This window comes from Carcharhinus amblyrhynchos, chromosome 22 (genome assembly GCF_965287045.1).
Source record: "Carcharhinus amblyrhynchos chromosome 22, sCarAmb.v2.hapA, whole genome shotgun sequence".
Taxonomy (NCBI): Eukaryota; Metazoa; Chordata; class Chondrichthyes; order Carcharhiniformes; family Carcharhinidae; genus Carcharhinus; species Carcharhinus amblyrhynchos.
This window is the reverse complement of record NC_137345.1, coordinates 8,147,734-8,163,069: the sequence shown is the minus strand read 5'-3', so window position 1 is coordinate 8,163,069 and position 15,336 is coordinate 8,147,734. Positions and strand designations below refer to the sequence as shown.

Below are 15,336 nucleotides of genomic sequence, written 5' to 3'. Positions count from 1 at the left end.
CAATGGCCATACTAAATTCTCCCTCAGTGTACTGAAGCCCCTCAGTATACCAAACAGGCATAGGACTGTGGCAGCTAGGGAATTTTCACAGTAACTTCATTGCCATGTTAATGTAAGCTGACTTGTGACAAAAAAAAGCTTGACCTTATTCCCATCACGCACTCTATGAACTGAACAGGACAGAACACAAAGGCCGCGTTCCTCCGATCTTGCCCCCGGCTGGGATTCTCCAGCCCCGCTGCAGTGAATGAAGTTTTGTCTGAGCGCCCAAGTCTCCGTCCTCACTGGCAGCAGTGGCGGGGCACGCGAGACCAACCGGAGAATTCCGACCAACATTCCTCGTGCAAAGGGCAATGTTTCTAAAATAAACCTGCTGAACATGCTGAGGCTATAACCATCTGATCAGGAGATATGGCAGAGATATTAGGTAAGCAGGAGCAGACTTTAAAAATAGTAATTGCAATAAAATATTACAACACTTGGAGATAAATCAGGACAATTTAATGGAAGTCAGCAAATCTACCAATTAGCAGTTTGCCTCTCCCTCCACAGCTCCTTTAGCCATGGTTCAATCCCGTGAACCCCCCCCCAGCTCCCGTCCCGTGATCTTTTAATATTGCCAATTCATGCGGCCTGGCATTCATTCAGCGGTGTTAATCATTGTTTTTACAAGTTAAGAATTAATTTAATATCATGTGCCTTTCATTTCGCTATTGAGTTTGGAATCGGACAAGGGAAACCCTTGTGTTCACAGAAACATGGAAACTAGAAGGAGGACAAGGCCATTCAGCTCTTCGAGCCTGCTCCACCATTCATTTTGATCATGGTTGATAATCAAATTCAATATCCTGATGCCCCCCTTCTTCCCATATCTCTTGAGCCCTTTAGCCCCAAAACCTTATCTAATTTCTTCTGGAAATCAGACGTTTTGGCCTCAACTGCATTCTGTGGTAGTGAATTCCACATGTTCACCACCCTCTGGGTGAAGAAATTTCTCCTCACTTCAGTTCTAAAAGGTTTACCCCTTATTCCCAAAGGATCTTTCACCTCCTTGGGTCATGCCCCAGAACATGTCTCAACGGATCAATTTCTTTAGATGTGTAGTAACTGCCTTTGCTTTATGGTGACCAATTTGCACACAGCAAACTCCCACAAGTGGGGTGAGTGGCTAGTTGTTGGCTTTGGCTGGTGTGGGTTAGATGAAGAATGATTGGGATTTTGGTCTCCCTGTATAGGGGTGCTCATTGGACTTACAACCATGTGAACAGGTAGATGAGGCTTTGCTGTCCCACCCAGGAGCTGGCTTCTCCAGTAATCCAGCACTTCATGGATACCCTCTTGTCAGCCTAGACTTCACGCCCAACTTTTGAGCTTCAACTCACAAACCTTCTACCAGTGAGACAAGAATGCCACCAACTCAGCCAAGCTCATTCCTGCGTAGAAAAGCAACAGAAAACACAGGAATGAAAGCTCCATCATTGCCAGGACTTATAACACAGGATAAATGTGACTTACAACAATAAATTAGTTCATTATTTTAAATGATAAATTCACAATTATTCATTCTGGTTTATTGCCTCCAATAAACATCCTGTTGCATGGAACTATTGGCACTGTAGTAAGCACTCTGTCAGATAGAATCATTGATCCCATCCTTTTCCTTTCTAGTGGGGAAATGCATGGTGATTTGATCAAAAGCAATTGCACACCAATTGGTAAATCACTAGAGTGAAACACATTGGATGGGATTATAAGGCCTCACTCATCCCGAAACCATAACATCCCGCCCGAGGTCAACAGACCTTTCATGGTCCACCCCTCGTCCGCTCCGATTCCCGTGGCTGGAGGGATGGTAAAATTTCGGCCATCCTCTCACTCTGTGGTGTCAATAGGATCCAAGCTGGTTGGTGTAGGCATAATCAAGACACAAAGCTTTGCTTTATGGAGAGAGTATATTCACCTGGTGTCCTTGTACACCAGCCACTGAATGTTAGCATGCTGGTGCAACAGGCGGTAAAGAAGGCAAAAAGTATGTTGGCCTTCATAGCGAGAGGATTTGAATAAGGAGCAGGAATGTCTTGCTGCAGTTACACAGGGCCTTGGGGAGGCCACACCTAGAATATTGTGCACAGTTTTGATCTCCTTATCTGAGGAAGGATGTTCTTACTCTGGAGCGAGTGCAGAGAAGGTTTACCAGACTGATTCCTGGGATAGCGGGACCGATGTACAAGAAGATATAGAGTCGGTTAGGATTGTATTCACTGGAGTTTAGGAGAATGAGGAGAAAATCTAATAGAAACCTATTAAATTCTAATGGGACTAGACAGAGTAGATGCAGGAAGGATGTTCCCAATGGCATGGGAGTCAAGAAGCAGGAATCACAGTCTAAGGATACGGGGTAAACTATTTTGGAAGGAGATGAGGTGAAATTTCTTCACCCAGTGAGTGGTGAGCCGATGAAATTACCTATCACAGAAATCAGTTGAGGTCAAAATATTGTGAGAATTTTCCTGTCCCACCTGCCTTAGGAATCGTAGTGGGGGGAGGGAGGGCGGCAGTGATGGACCATGCAAATATCCATTGACCTTGGGTGGATTCTCCAGTTTTGGGGCAAGCATGGCCAGAAAATCCCACCCTGAATGTTTTCAAGAAGGAGTTAGATGTAGCTCTTGGGGCAAAAAGGATCAAAGGATATGGGGAGAAAGCTGGAAGAGGTCATGATCGTAATGAACGGCGGAGAAGTTCAAAGGGCCGAATGGCCTACTCCTGCTCCTATTTCCTAAGTTTCTATATTTCAGTCTCACAGCTCTCCTACCACTCAACCCAGTGCCCCAGCTGTCCCTTACTTATATGTGCTTAAAGACAATTAATACCCATTAGCTGTTTCTTTTAACCGTAACAATGTAATTGACATTAACAAATCTTAACAGTGCAGTTGATAAGACACTAAATGTGGCACTGCATGTTGAGGTCTTCAAGATATTATGGGGAACGGGTAAGGGAAGTTTGCAAAATGATTTCCACTGGTTGGAGAGTCTAGGAATAGGGAGCATCGTCACTAAACATGTCAGGTATGAAATTAAGAAACAGTTCTTCCTGAAAGTGATGATGGAAATTATTTTAAGGAAAATGGGACAAAAGGCACCAGGTATGAAGTTAAATCACAAATCAGTTATCATAGAGCAGGGTTGAGGGGCTAAATGGCCTCAACCTATTCCTATCCCGTGGTGCTGAGATTGTCCTCTAGTGAGATGTCTCTGTGGTTTTGGACCCTGGACAAAGATCTACATAATGCAGCAGTGTTTGTTTCTTAAGTACCTCAATTTCCTTTCCAATAAAGATTCCACAGAGGAAACACTGTGCTACCAATGGAAAAACTGCCAAGTGAGCCAGTCTGTGTGATTATTTTGGACCACAAGCTAGCTTGTGGTAGAGAGTTAATCCTGGATACTGGCCAGTGTGTGTGATTTACTAAATAGCTGACAGATGGTAAGAGTGGACAATGGGGGGTAGGTTTAAACGGAGGCAGAGTGGACAACGGGGAAATTTGGTTGTGGGAATTGATTTAGTTGCTGGGGAGGTAGAGATTTGGCTGAGATACCCTGCAGGAGATTAGGAAGATGAAGACTTTCGAAGTCACAATTATAATGTAAGGAACAGCCAACTCGCCCATGACAATCTCCCACTAACAACAATATAATTAATAATCTGTTCATATAATGTTAATTAAGAGATTAATATTGATTAGGACAGACCCAGATCCCTGGTGCTGTGAGACAGCAATGCTAACCACTGTGCTGCCCCACATGATCATGGTGGGAGACCATTTTGCCCACTGGGTCTGCTCCGACTCTCCGATGGAGCATCCCACCCAGGCCCTATCCCGGTAACCCCATGGATTTACTCCGCTGATTCCTCTGACCTATACATCTTGGGACACTAAGGGGCAATTTAGCATGGTCAATCCACCTAACCTGCACATCTTTGGAGTGTGGGAGGAAACCGGAGCACCCAGAGGAAACCCATGCAGACACAAGGAGAATGTGCAAACTCCAAACAGTCACCCATGGCCGGAATTGAACCTGGGTCCCTGGCGCTGTTAGGCAGCAGTGCTAACCAGTGTGCCACCATGCTGTCCTTGTGTGCAAAAGTAGATTTTATAGGCTGGTATCTCACTGGATCAGACAATGGATGGGATTTTACAGTCTTGCTTGGGCGAGACCGGAAATTCCCCACCAAGGTCAAAGGAGATTTCTGTTGTTGGACCCTTGCCCGCTCCAATTCTGTAGGAGGTTGGGGGGTGGGCGGTGCGAGGTGATAGAGTTCTGGCTACAACTCCTGCACGGCGCTGTAAACATTAATGCAAAATGCTACTCTACGTTCACTTTAGATCAGGAGCCATTTCAGTACCAAGATTTACTGCTTTCACTTTCTTCACTAATTGAGGCATTACATTTCAGGATGTGTACACATTATCCAGGCTGACATTTGGGTGCACTATTAAAGGGTTCAACACAGCCAGAAAGTTCAAATAACAGATAAAAGCAAATTACACACTGCTGCCACTATTCATACAGGTGGTGGAGGAATTAAATATTTGTTGGAAGAGTAACAATCAAACAGGATGCTTTATCCTGGATGATGTCAAACTTATTGAGTATTGTTGGAGCTGCACTCAGCCTGGCAAATGGAGAGTTTTCCCTTACACTCCCGACTCATGCTCTGTAGTTGGTGGACAGGCTTTGGAGAGTCAGGAGGTAAATTATTCTTCATAGGATTCCCTGCGATGATAGCCACAGTATTTATATGGCTAGTCCGGTTGAGTTTCCGGTGAATGGTAACTCCCAGGATGTTGATAGTGGGGGATTTAGTGATGGTAATGTCATTGAATGTCAAGGAATGATGGTTAGATCCTCTCTTTTTAGAGATAGTCATTGCCTGGCATTTGTGTGGTATGAATATTACTGGTCACTTGTCAGCCCAAGTCTGGATATTGTCCAGGTCTTGTTTCATTTGGACTTTCACTGCTTCAGCACCTGAGGAGTCGCAAATGATATTGAACATTGTGGAGTCATCAGTGAACATCCCCTGTTGTGACCTTATGATGGAAGGAAGGTCACTGATGAAGCAGCTGAAGATGACTGGGCCTAGAACACTGCCCTGAGGAACGCTGGTAGTGATGTTTTGGAGCTGAGATGATTGAATGCAGCTAAAATAGAATGGAAAAACACAGCAGATCTTACAGCGTCTGTGGAGAGAAAATAGAGCCAATGGCCAAGATTTTACAATCTCGCTCGGGTGAGGCTTGTAAAATCCTGCTTGAGGCCAGTGGACAATTCCATTCTGTGAGCCTTGCCTACCCTGGAGGGCAAGCTTGCCAGTAAAATTCCGGCCAGTGTTTTGAGTCTGGATGAACCTTTGTCAGAGGTTGAATGCAGATCTTTCTCTTATTGTCAATTTCAGACGAACAATCTCAGGTACACCAAAGCAATTTCTAATTAATTAGGTGGTAAAATTGACATGTAATATTAATCTTAAGCTAGATTATCCTTGTAACAACCAGCCCCTAATTGTAATTAATAGTTCAAGATGGTATGTCTCACTGCTTGATTCTATGGGTTAGCGCATGAACTAGGTTATAAACTGCTGCTAAAGGCTTAGCAAACAACCTTCCAGTTATAATGTTCAATGTTTACAAACTTGTTCAGTCACATCTGTTGATAGTGAAATGCTATTTACAAAGGGTACAACAGGATGTGTTGATAATCATGTGTCTGTCATTTTTTCCAACTTGAGAAAGCCTGTCTGTAAATGCTGGATTTATCCAAACTAACTAACAAAACCTTAGATTGAAAAAAAAAATCAGTTTCACATTATATAAGTGTTTTGGTTTGCTGTTTTGTGTCTCTCTAGTGGGTTTCCTCCTGAAAAAGCTCCAATCCAAAAACCCCAAAGCACCTCCAAAAGACCGAGCGCAAAAACAATTTACCGTAAGTGATCGATTTTTGTTACCTGTTTCATAATTACAAGGGCATCTGGACTGGAGTCAAAGCAATGCGTGTATCGCGGATCTTTAGCATCACAACTGGGGTCTGAGGCATTTATTGTGCCCAGGGTCCTCAGCCATTTCTTGGTATCTGTGAAATTGGTTGAAGACTGATGTCTATGGTAGTGGCAAACTTAGGAGGATGTCAAGAAGGGTCAGCCACTCAGAACATCAGACTGAAAATAGATACTTCAGTGCTGACACATTCTGGGCGCTGCCACTGTTAATAATGTCAGATGTATGGAGCATCCTCCTCCGCTTGTTAGTCGCTTCATTGCCCACCTCCATTCGCAATTGGGTTTGGCAGAGTTGCAGACTTTGGACTTTATTCACAGGTTGTGGGATTGCTTCGTTCCATGCTGCTTGCGCTTTTGAGCACATCTGTAATCTTGTGCTGTGTTTCTCCAGATTTGACATCATATTTTCAGTGGTCTTCTACATTCCTCAATCAGTGTTCCCCACTTTGCTTGACCGCCACAGAGGAGTGAAGGAGTTGCTGGGCCTTGAGGACACAGATTGTGCTGGTATATTAGTCTAAGGCTGATGATGGCCCTTCGATCTAGGACATAAGAAATAGGAATAGAATAGGCAAGTTAAGAGCACAAAAACTAGGAGCAGGAATAGGCCATCTGGCCCCTCGAGCCTGCTTCACCATTCAATAAGATCATGGCTGATCTTTTCATGGGCTCAGCTCCACTTATCCGCCCACTCACCATAACCCTTAATTTCTTTACTGTTCAAAAATTTATCTATCCTTGCCCTAAAAACATTCAATGAGGTAGCCTCAACTGCTTCACAGGGCAGGGAATTCCACAGATTCACAACCCTTTGTGTGAAGAAGTTCCTCCTCAACTCAGTCCTAAATCTGCTCCCCCTTATTCTGAGGCCATTCCCCCTAGTTCTAGTTTCACCTGCCACTGGAAACAACCTCTCTGCTTCTAGCTTATCTATTCCCTTCATAATCTTACATGTTTCTAGAAGATCTCCCCTCATTCTTCTGAATTCTAGTGAGTATAGCCCCAGTCTACTCATTCTCTCCTCAAAAGTCAACCCTCTCAACTCTGGAATTTAGTCCTTTAAAACTGCTTTGCCATTCAACAAGAGTGTGGCTGATTTTCTACCCCAATCCCTGCACTATCCCAATATCCCTTCATTCCATTAGTACTCCAAAAGTAATAGACCTCAGTCTTGAATATACTGAATGACTGGGCATCCATGGGCCTCCAGGGTAGACAATCCAAAACTCACACTGTTTAAGTTAAGATATTTCTCCTCATCTCGATCCTAAATGTCCAACTCCTTATTCTGACACTGTGACCCCATGTTTTATGTTCCCTAGCAAGGGGAGGGGGAGGGGAACCTTCTTTCCAGCATCTACCTCATCAAGTTGCCTAAGAATTTTATAAGTTTGAAACAGATCATTGACAATATGATGAGTAAATGGCCAATCTTTCAGCAGCTTGCCCACTGATGCCCCTCCCAACTTGGGCTTAGAGATTGTGCAGAATTTTCCCATCCTGCTTGCCACGGGAATCACAGCAAGCAAGGGGATGGACCATGCAAAGGTCCGTTGACCGATTAAGCGGGATTTTTCTGATTTTGGGGCAGCGCAGCTGGAAAATCCCGCCCTATGTATCAGTGTGCTCTCCGAGCATGAAAACCCAGTGTTCAAAACCTTTGCAACTTGTCAGCTCATGAGGCAGTACATGCCTGGGTGCAGCAAGATCTGGACAACATCCAGGGTTGGACTGACAACATAGCATCCTGGTCCACGCAGTGACCATCTCCCATAGGAGAGAATCAGGCCATCCCCTTCTCATCTTCAACAGCATCACCATCACCAAATCCTCCACCATCAACATTCTGGGAGTTACCATTGACCAGAAACTGAACAGGACCAGTCGTATAAATACTATGGCTACAAGGGCAAGTTAGAGGTTGGGAATACTGCAGAGAGTAACTCAATTCCTGACAACCCAAAAACTCTCCACCATCTACAAGCTACAAGTCAGGAGTGTGATGGCATACTCTCCGCTTGCCTGGATGAGCGCAGCTCCAACAACACTCAAGAAGCTCGATACCGCCCAGGACAAAGCAGCCCCACCTGATTGGCACCCCACCCAGCTTCTTAAACATTCACTCCTGTCACCAGTGACATACAGTAGCAGCAGTTTATCACCTACAAGATGCACTGTAGAAACTCATCAAACCTCCTTCAACTGCATCCTGCAAACTTATGACCATCTAGAAAGACAAGGAAGGCGGATGCATTGGAACGTCACCACCTGCACATTCTGCTCCATGTTGCACGCCAACCTGACTTGGAACAATATTGTCATTCCTTCACTATTACAGGGTCAAACTCCTGGCACTCCCTCTCTAAGAGCACTGTGGCTGTACCTACACCACTTAGACTGCAGCCGTTCAAGAAGGTTGACCACTACCACCTTCTTGAGGCCAATTAGGGATGGACAATAAATGCTGCCCTTGTCAGTGAAGCCCACATCCCACAAAATAAAAAATGTATCATTGCCAAGTCCCATGTTTTATCTATTATTCACCATGAAATTTGGCATGTCAGCTACGACTCTCACCAACTTTTACAGATGCACCATAAAAAGCATTCTTTCTGGTTATATCACAGCTTGGTTCCTGCTCTGATCAAGACCGCAATGCAAGAAACCATAAAAGGTGTGAATGTGCCCAATCCATCATGCAAACCAGTCTCCCATCCACTGACTCTGTCTACACTTCCCGCTGCCTCGGCAAAGCAGCCGGCATAATTAAGAACCCCATGCACCTGGAGGAAACCCAGGCAGACACAGGGAAAACATGCAAACTCCACACAGACAGTAACCCAAGCCAAGAATGCACTCTTCCACTTGCTTCAGTCGGGAAAAAGATACAAAAATCGTAGGTTACGTACCAACTGACACAAGCCAGCACACTTTTGAATGGGCATACCCTGGGTTAAGTTGATCTTTCTCTACACCCTAGCTATGACTGTAACACTACATTCTGCACTGTCTCATTTCCTTCTCTATGTACGGTATGCTTTGTCTGTCTAGCACGCAAAAGACAATACTTTTCACTGTATACTAATACATGTGACAATAATAAATCAAATCAAATGTGCAGGGATCAATGAATTGTGAACATTACAAGGACCTTGGCTGATGTCAGCTCTGTGTGATACTCAGTTAGTACAATGGCCCAGTGCAATACAGCAAGCGATAGAGTAAAGCAACTCTGCGCCAATATTGCTGATCTACTGCAAAAAGCTTTGCTAATGCAATGGGGATGATGGCACAAAGGAGTGAAACATTTCTTCATGAATAATGAATCTTCAGGAAGACCAGAAATGTCTTGAAATTAGCTCCAAACCTTTTAGTGACCTCTAAGTCACATTTTCATTCTAATTTAACACAATTTTAAATACAAAAAAGGTGATATCACAGGGAGGCCTTTTTTTCATTCATTCATGGGACATGGCCATCGCTGGCTAGGCCAGCATTTATTGCCCATCCCTCGTTGCCCGAAGGCATTTGAGAGTCAACCACATTGCTGTGGTCCTGGAGTCACATGTAGGCCAGACCGGGTAAGGACAACAGATTTCCTTCCCTAAAGGATATGACTGAACCAGATGGTTTTTCCAACAATCGACAATGGTTTTCATGGTCATCAGTAGATTCTTAATTCCAGATTTTTTTTACTGAACTCTAATTCCATTATTTGCTGTGGCAGTATTTGAACCCGGGTCCCCTGAACATTAGCTGAGTTTTTGGATTAATATTAATCATAGAATCCCTAAAGTGAAGAAGAAGGCCATTTGGCCCATCAAGTCTGCAATGACCACAATCCCACCCAGGCCCTATTCCCATAATCGCATATATTCCTATTCCCCGACACGAAGAGGCAATTTAGCACGGCCAATCAATCTAAACCGCACATCTTTGAACTGTGGGAGGAAACCAGAGTACCCAGAAAAAAAGCACACAGACGCGGGGAGAATGTACAAATGCCACACAGGCAGTGACCTGACACCACAACACCATAAGACATTGAAAGGGATTAGGCCACTCGCCCCATCGAGTCTGCTCAACAATTCAGTCATGGCTGATATTTTTCCTCATCCCCATTCTTCTGCCTTTTCCCCATAACCCCTGATCCCTTTATTAATCAAGAAGACCGGAATTGAACTCGGGATCCTAGCTCTGTGAGGCAGCAGTGCTAACCGCTGTGCCACTGTACTGCCCTTCTCTAGTGACAATACCACAAGGTCTTTGCCTCCCCTACCTCACAGATTGTAAGCTGACTTCATGTACGGGGTGGCATGGTGGCACAGTGGTTAATACTGCTGTCTCACAGTCCCAGAGAGCTGGGTTTGATTCCCGACTTGGGTCACTGTCTGCGTGGAGTTTGCATGTTCTCCCTGAGTCTGCGTGGTTTCCCTCCGGGTGCTCTGGTTTCCTCCCACAGTCTGAAAGACGTGCTGGTTAGGTCCATTGACCCGAACAAGCGGTGGAGTGTGGCAAGTAGGGGAATTTCACAGTAACTTCATTGCAGTGTTAATGTAAGCCTACTTGTGACACTGATAAATAAACTTTACTTAGTTTGTGTCCCGTCATGTTGGCCGCTGCTGTGTAGTTATTGCTATCTGAGTCTTCAATACATTCTCATCATCTCTCTCTCTCTCCATTCAACAGAGCAAAGAAAAGCCTATGCACTGTCACTTAGCAACGCAGAGGATCCCGTGCAGTATCGTGTTGAGGTTTGTGTTACAGATAGTTATTAAATGATTTTTCTTTCAAGTGAATCAGTACAGTATTATGGATCAGACACAGTGCAATGTTATAATTTGACACAATCACTGTAATATATAAAGAATCGGCAGTGGTTCAGTTGGTTGTACTCTCGCTTCCGAGTTAGAGGACAATGTGATCGTGATATCCCCTGCTGCTATAATATGGTATTACAAGCACAGTATAATATAGAATCATAGACACGCAGTATGATGGCCATACCAAATTCACTCTAATATTATGGCAGTACATCTTCAATATATGCCAGTTATAATGTTATATTATAATAAAAGTCTTCAGATCTTATGGATGAAAGGTTCCCTACCAACTGAATGTTAGACCTAGCCCAATCCCTATATAAGACTCCAGGCCGCCCTTTGCCAGGGCTGCTGGACTGAGCAACCCCTCCCTTCCACCACTGGCTAAGCATCTTGTTACATGTATTTTTCAGAGCAATGCAGAAATGCCAGCAGTTTCTAAATGTCCAGGAACTTACATCAAATAGTTCAAGGTTACAGGGAGTGTGACCCAAGATCCTGGTTGAGGCCGTCTTCTTGTGTGCAGAACTTGGCTGTCAGTCTCTGTTCAGCGATTCTGCTAGTTGAGTGAAGGAAAGGAGAAACAGTATCCAATTAAAGAAAGCACTGTGGGAAGCAAATGTTCAGTAAAGTGGGCTGAGGTGTGACCTTGATGATTGAAGAGAGCTAAGGAGAAGGCTTAAAGATCCAAGAAGGTGGCTGAATGTTAGTGACTCCATACTGTGAGCTGTTAGGACAAAGGTACCTCTTTGGAGCAGAAATGTTCTGCAGGCATAGTCAAAAAGCTGAAATTGTGATTGTAATGTTGGCGACACGGTGGCACAGTGGTTAGCACTACTGCTTCGCAGTGTCAGGGACCAGGGTTCGATTCCTGGTTTGGGTCACTGTCTGTGTGCACAGTCTCCCCAAGTCTGTGTGGGTTTCCTTCGGGTGCTCTGGTTTCCTCCCACAGTCTGAAAGATGTGCTGGTTAGGTGCAGTGAGCCGAACAGAGTGTGGCGACTAGGGGAATTTCACAGTAACTTCATTGCAGTGTCAACGTAAGCCTTACTTGTGACTAATAAATAAACTTTAATTTGGTGCTGATGTGTGGCAGGCACACATAACCAGACACAGAAACAACTGAATCATTGAACATTACAGACTCTGAGAGAAACCACCTAATGGAGCGGACAGCTTCCAACATTGACAGAAGGGGGTTGGAGGGGTGTGAAAATTGAATAAAAAGGAGAATCAAGAAAGGAGTGTAACAGGCAGTCATTATAATATCGCCAGTTGAAGATGAAAATTCCAATGAGGGAATGGGTCCCAGGAAAAGAGACAAGGACATAGTTCAGTCAATGGTGTACCAGGAAGTATACTGCAGCTCGCTGTAACTCTTCACAGCTTTTACTGTTCCAACATTGACGTGATATTTGCTTCAACTGTTTTCTGAATTTTGTGTGCAGCACCTCATCACATGTGACCTTGGCTCCAAGGATATGATGACTTTGGGTCATTGTATCAACAAGTTTAAGCTGCTGGATGCCAAGGGTAAAATCTGGGGACAAGATATGATTCTGCAGCTGAATGACACCACTTTCAAAATGGCAGAAATTGAGACCAAGGTAAAGGATTTGGAAGGGATTTAGCTGTGTGTAACTGTCATTGTAGTGTGAGGGGTGGAGAGTGGGAATTCGAACAGCTTTCAACTTCCCACCTGAATTATCATCTCTGTTGAAAAAAACTGCAGATGAGATCCTCAGGTGCTTACAAGTAAAATACCAGAGTAATCTCATGGTTAGTTGGGGATGGCACGGTGGCACAGTGGTTATCACTGCTGCCTCACAGCGCCAGGGACCTGGGTTTGATTCCCGACTTGGGGTCACTTGGAGTTTGCATGTTCTCCCGTGTCTACATGGGTTTCCTCCGGATGCTCTGGTTTCCTCCCACAGTCCAAAGGTGTGCTGGTTAGGGTTCATTGGCCATGCTAAATTCTCCCTCAGTGTACCCGAACAGGCGCCGAAGTGTGGCAACTAGGGGATTTTCCCAGTAGCTTCATTGCAGTGTTAAATGTAAGCCTACTTGTGACTACTACATAAGTAAACTGTTGCCAGAGACTTTGCCGGGGGGGGGGGGGTGTGAGGATCATAAATTGGGGGTCTGGTAGAAGGTTGAAGAATCGAGAGGTGTTCTCAAGTGGGAAGTGAAGCGTCCGACAACATCCACTGCCCGTGACCATTGATCTCCCTGACTTGTGCTTGTAAATCCCGACTCTGGCTCCTGCTTGAAACCAAATCAAATCACCACTGGAGGGTGGGAATCAAAATTAATGGTCTTGGGTGGGATGAGGTGTGCCAGTCGCAGCTACACCCTCACTGGAGACCCATGGACCCAAGGGTTGAGGGGACGAGTTGGGGGGATGAATGTAGGGGTAGAATTCAAAGTTTGTAATCAGAAGAAGTAAGGAGGAGCCTGGAACAAGGGAGACCTAAGAGGTCTTTATGAAACCAGGAAGAACACTCCTGGCCCACAAGCTAGTTTACGAGTTGATTTAATGGACTTACCTGATCCTTCTTCCTCCTTGATAATCTGTCCGAACCTCAGCACTCCTAGAATTAGACACATTCAATACGGTCTTGGCTACATTACATTCCGTGTGAGTATCAGATATTGTAATAGGTTTCAATAGAATACAAGGGAAAGAACTACTACTAGAGATATCAGGAGCTGACACTTGTGTGACATTTATCCATCTGCTATTTTAATGGAGCCATTAGCCCATGGGAAATGAATTGAAAGCAATGGTCAAATTGTAGCACAGTGTGTAGTGTCCTTACCTCAGAGCCAGAAGCTCTGGGCTCGGGGCTGCACAGTAGTTAGCACTGCTGCCTCACAGTGCCAGCAAATGGGTTCAATTCCTGGTTTGGGTCACTGTTTGTGGAATCTGCACATTCTCCCTGTGTCTGTGTGGGTTTCATTCAAGTGAATCATAGAATCATCGAACCCTACAGTGCAGAAAGAGGCCCTTCAGCCCATCAAGTCTGCACCGAACACAATCCCACCCAAGCCCTACACATTATACCCAATAATCCCTCTAACCTACGCATCCCTGGACACTAAGGGGCAATTTCTTAGCATGGCCAATCAACCTGACCCGCACATCTTTGGACTGTGGGAGGAAACCGGAGTACCTGGAGGAAACCCACGCAGACACGAGGAGAATGTGCAAACTCCACGCAGGCAGTGACCCGAACCGGGAATCAAAGCCAGAACCCTGGAGTTGTGAAGCAGCAGTGCTAACCACTGTGCCACCGTGCTCTGGTTTCCTCCCACAATCCAAAGATTAGGTGGATTGGCCATGCTAAATTGCCGTTTAGTTTACCCACATATTTTACTTAGTAAACCCTTACTTTACCCACATATTTACCCTGCTAATCCCTTGACACTAGGGTCAATTTAGCATGGCCAATCACCCTAACCTGCACATCTTTGGACTGTGGGAGGAAACTGAGGCATCCAGAAGAAACCCAAATGGACGTGAGGAGAATGTGCAGACTCCGCACACTCACTAGCCCAAGTCTGGAATCAAACCCAGGTCCCTGGCGCTGTGAGGCAGCAATGCTAACCACTGTGCCACCGTGTTGCCTATAATGTATGTGAATGTCATTATCACCATAGTGCCTCCAAAAAGATTAAAGAGGGGAAAATGTTTTAAAAACCTAATTGAAAGGCCCTGTCTGTTTTGTGTGCAATTGCAAAATGGGCAGTTGCTTGAACCTGCTTTCATTTGCCCCTTTGGCTTTTCTCCAGGATGAATTGGAACTCTTCCCCATTGAGGCTGTGGAAGACTGCCAGGCCGTGTCACTCAACTCTGCCTACGATTCAGTGCTGGCAGTCACCATCAAAGAAAGGGCCAAGAGGAAGACCAGTGTCTACCTGTTCAACTGTGAGGAGGTCTCCGTGAGTATCCATTGTCAACAAAGGTTGGGGGAAAGAGGATGGGTAGTCACTTGAAGAAATGGTGAGCAATGATGGGGGATGGCACAGATTCAAACAAAATGCATTTTCAACATTCAAATCTCCCCATAGAACACAGTGGATATGGAGGAAATACAAGATAATGGGAACAGTTGCCGGACTTCATAAAACGTGTAAATATTCCAGCTTGTGCACACTCTTTTCCTCTTTGGAGAATAGTGTGTCCAAGGGATACATTGGCTGATACATAGGAACATAGAAAATGAGAGCAGGAGGAGGCCATTTGGCCCTTCGAGCCTGCTCCTCTACTCATTATGATCATGGCTGATACATCTTACATCCTTTAACACTTGTTATACAGCTTAAAATTTGAATGCCTTCCAAGCATTCCAGTTTAATCAGACAAGCAAGGTCATTAGTTTAATTATTTTCTTATCTTCCAGTACCAGTTCAAACATAAACTCATTAACTTTTTACTGAACTTTAACTCT

The 15,336-nt window shown here is 44.8% G+C and overlaps 1 protein-coding gene across 1 annotated transcript in view; it reads left to right on the top strand.

Annotated features, from left to right (window-relative positions):
* LOC145356863 (epidermal growth factor receptor kinase substrate 8-like) overlaps positions 1–15,336 on the top strand; it is a 75,359-nt gene that overhangs the window by 25,493 nt on the left and 34,530 nt on the right. Inside the window, exons 3-6 of the mRNA XM_080209821.1 lie at positions 5,914–5,990; positions 10,753–10,817; positions 12,334–12,492; positions 14,678–14,827. Of these exons, the coding sequence (XP_080065947.1) occupies positions 5,914–5,990; positions 10,753–10,817; positions 12,334–12,492; positions 14,678–14,827 (451 nt within the window). The remainder of the gene's footprint in view (positions 1–5,913; positions 5,991–10,752; positions 10,818–12,333; positions 12,493–14,677; positions 14,828–15,336) is intronic.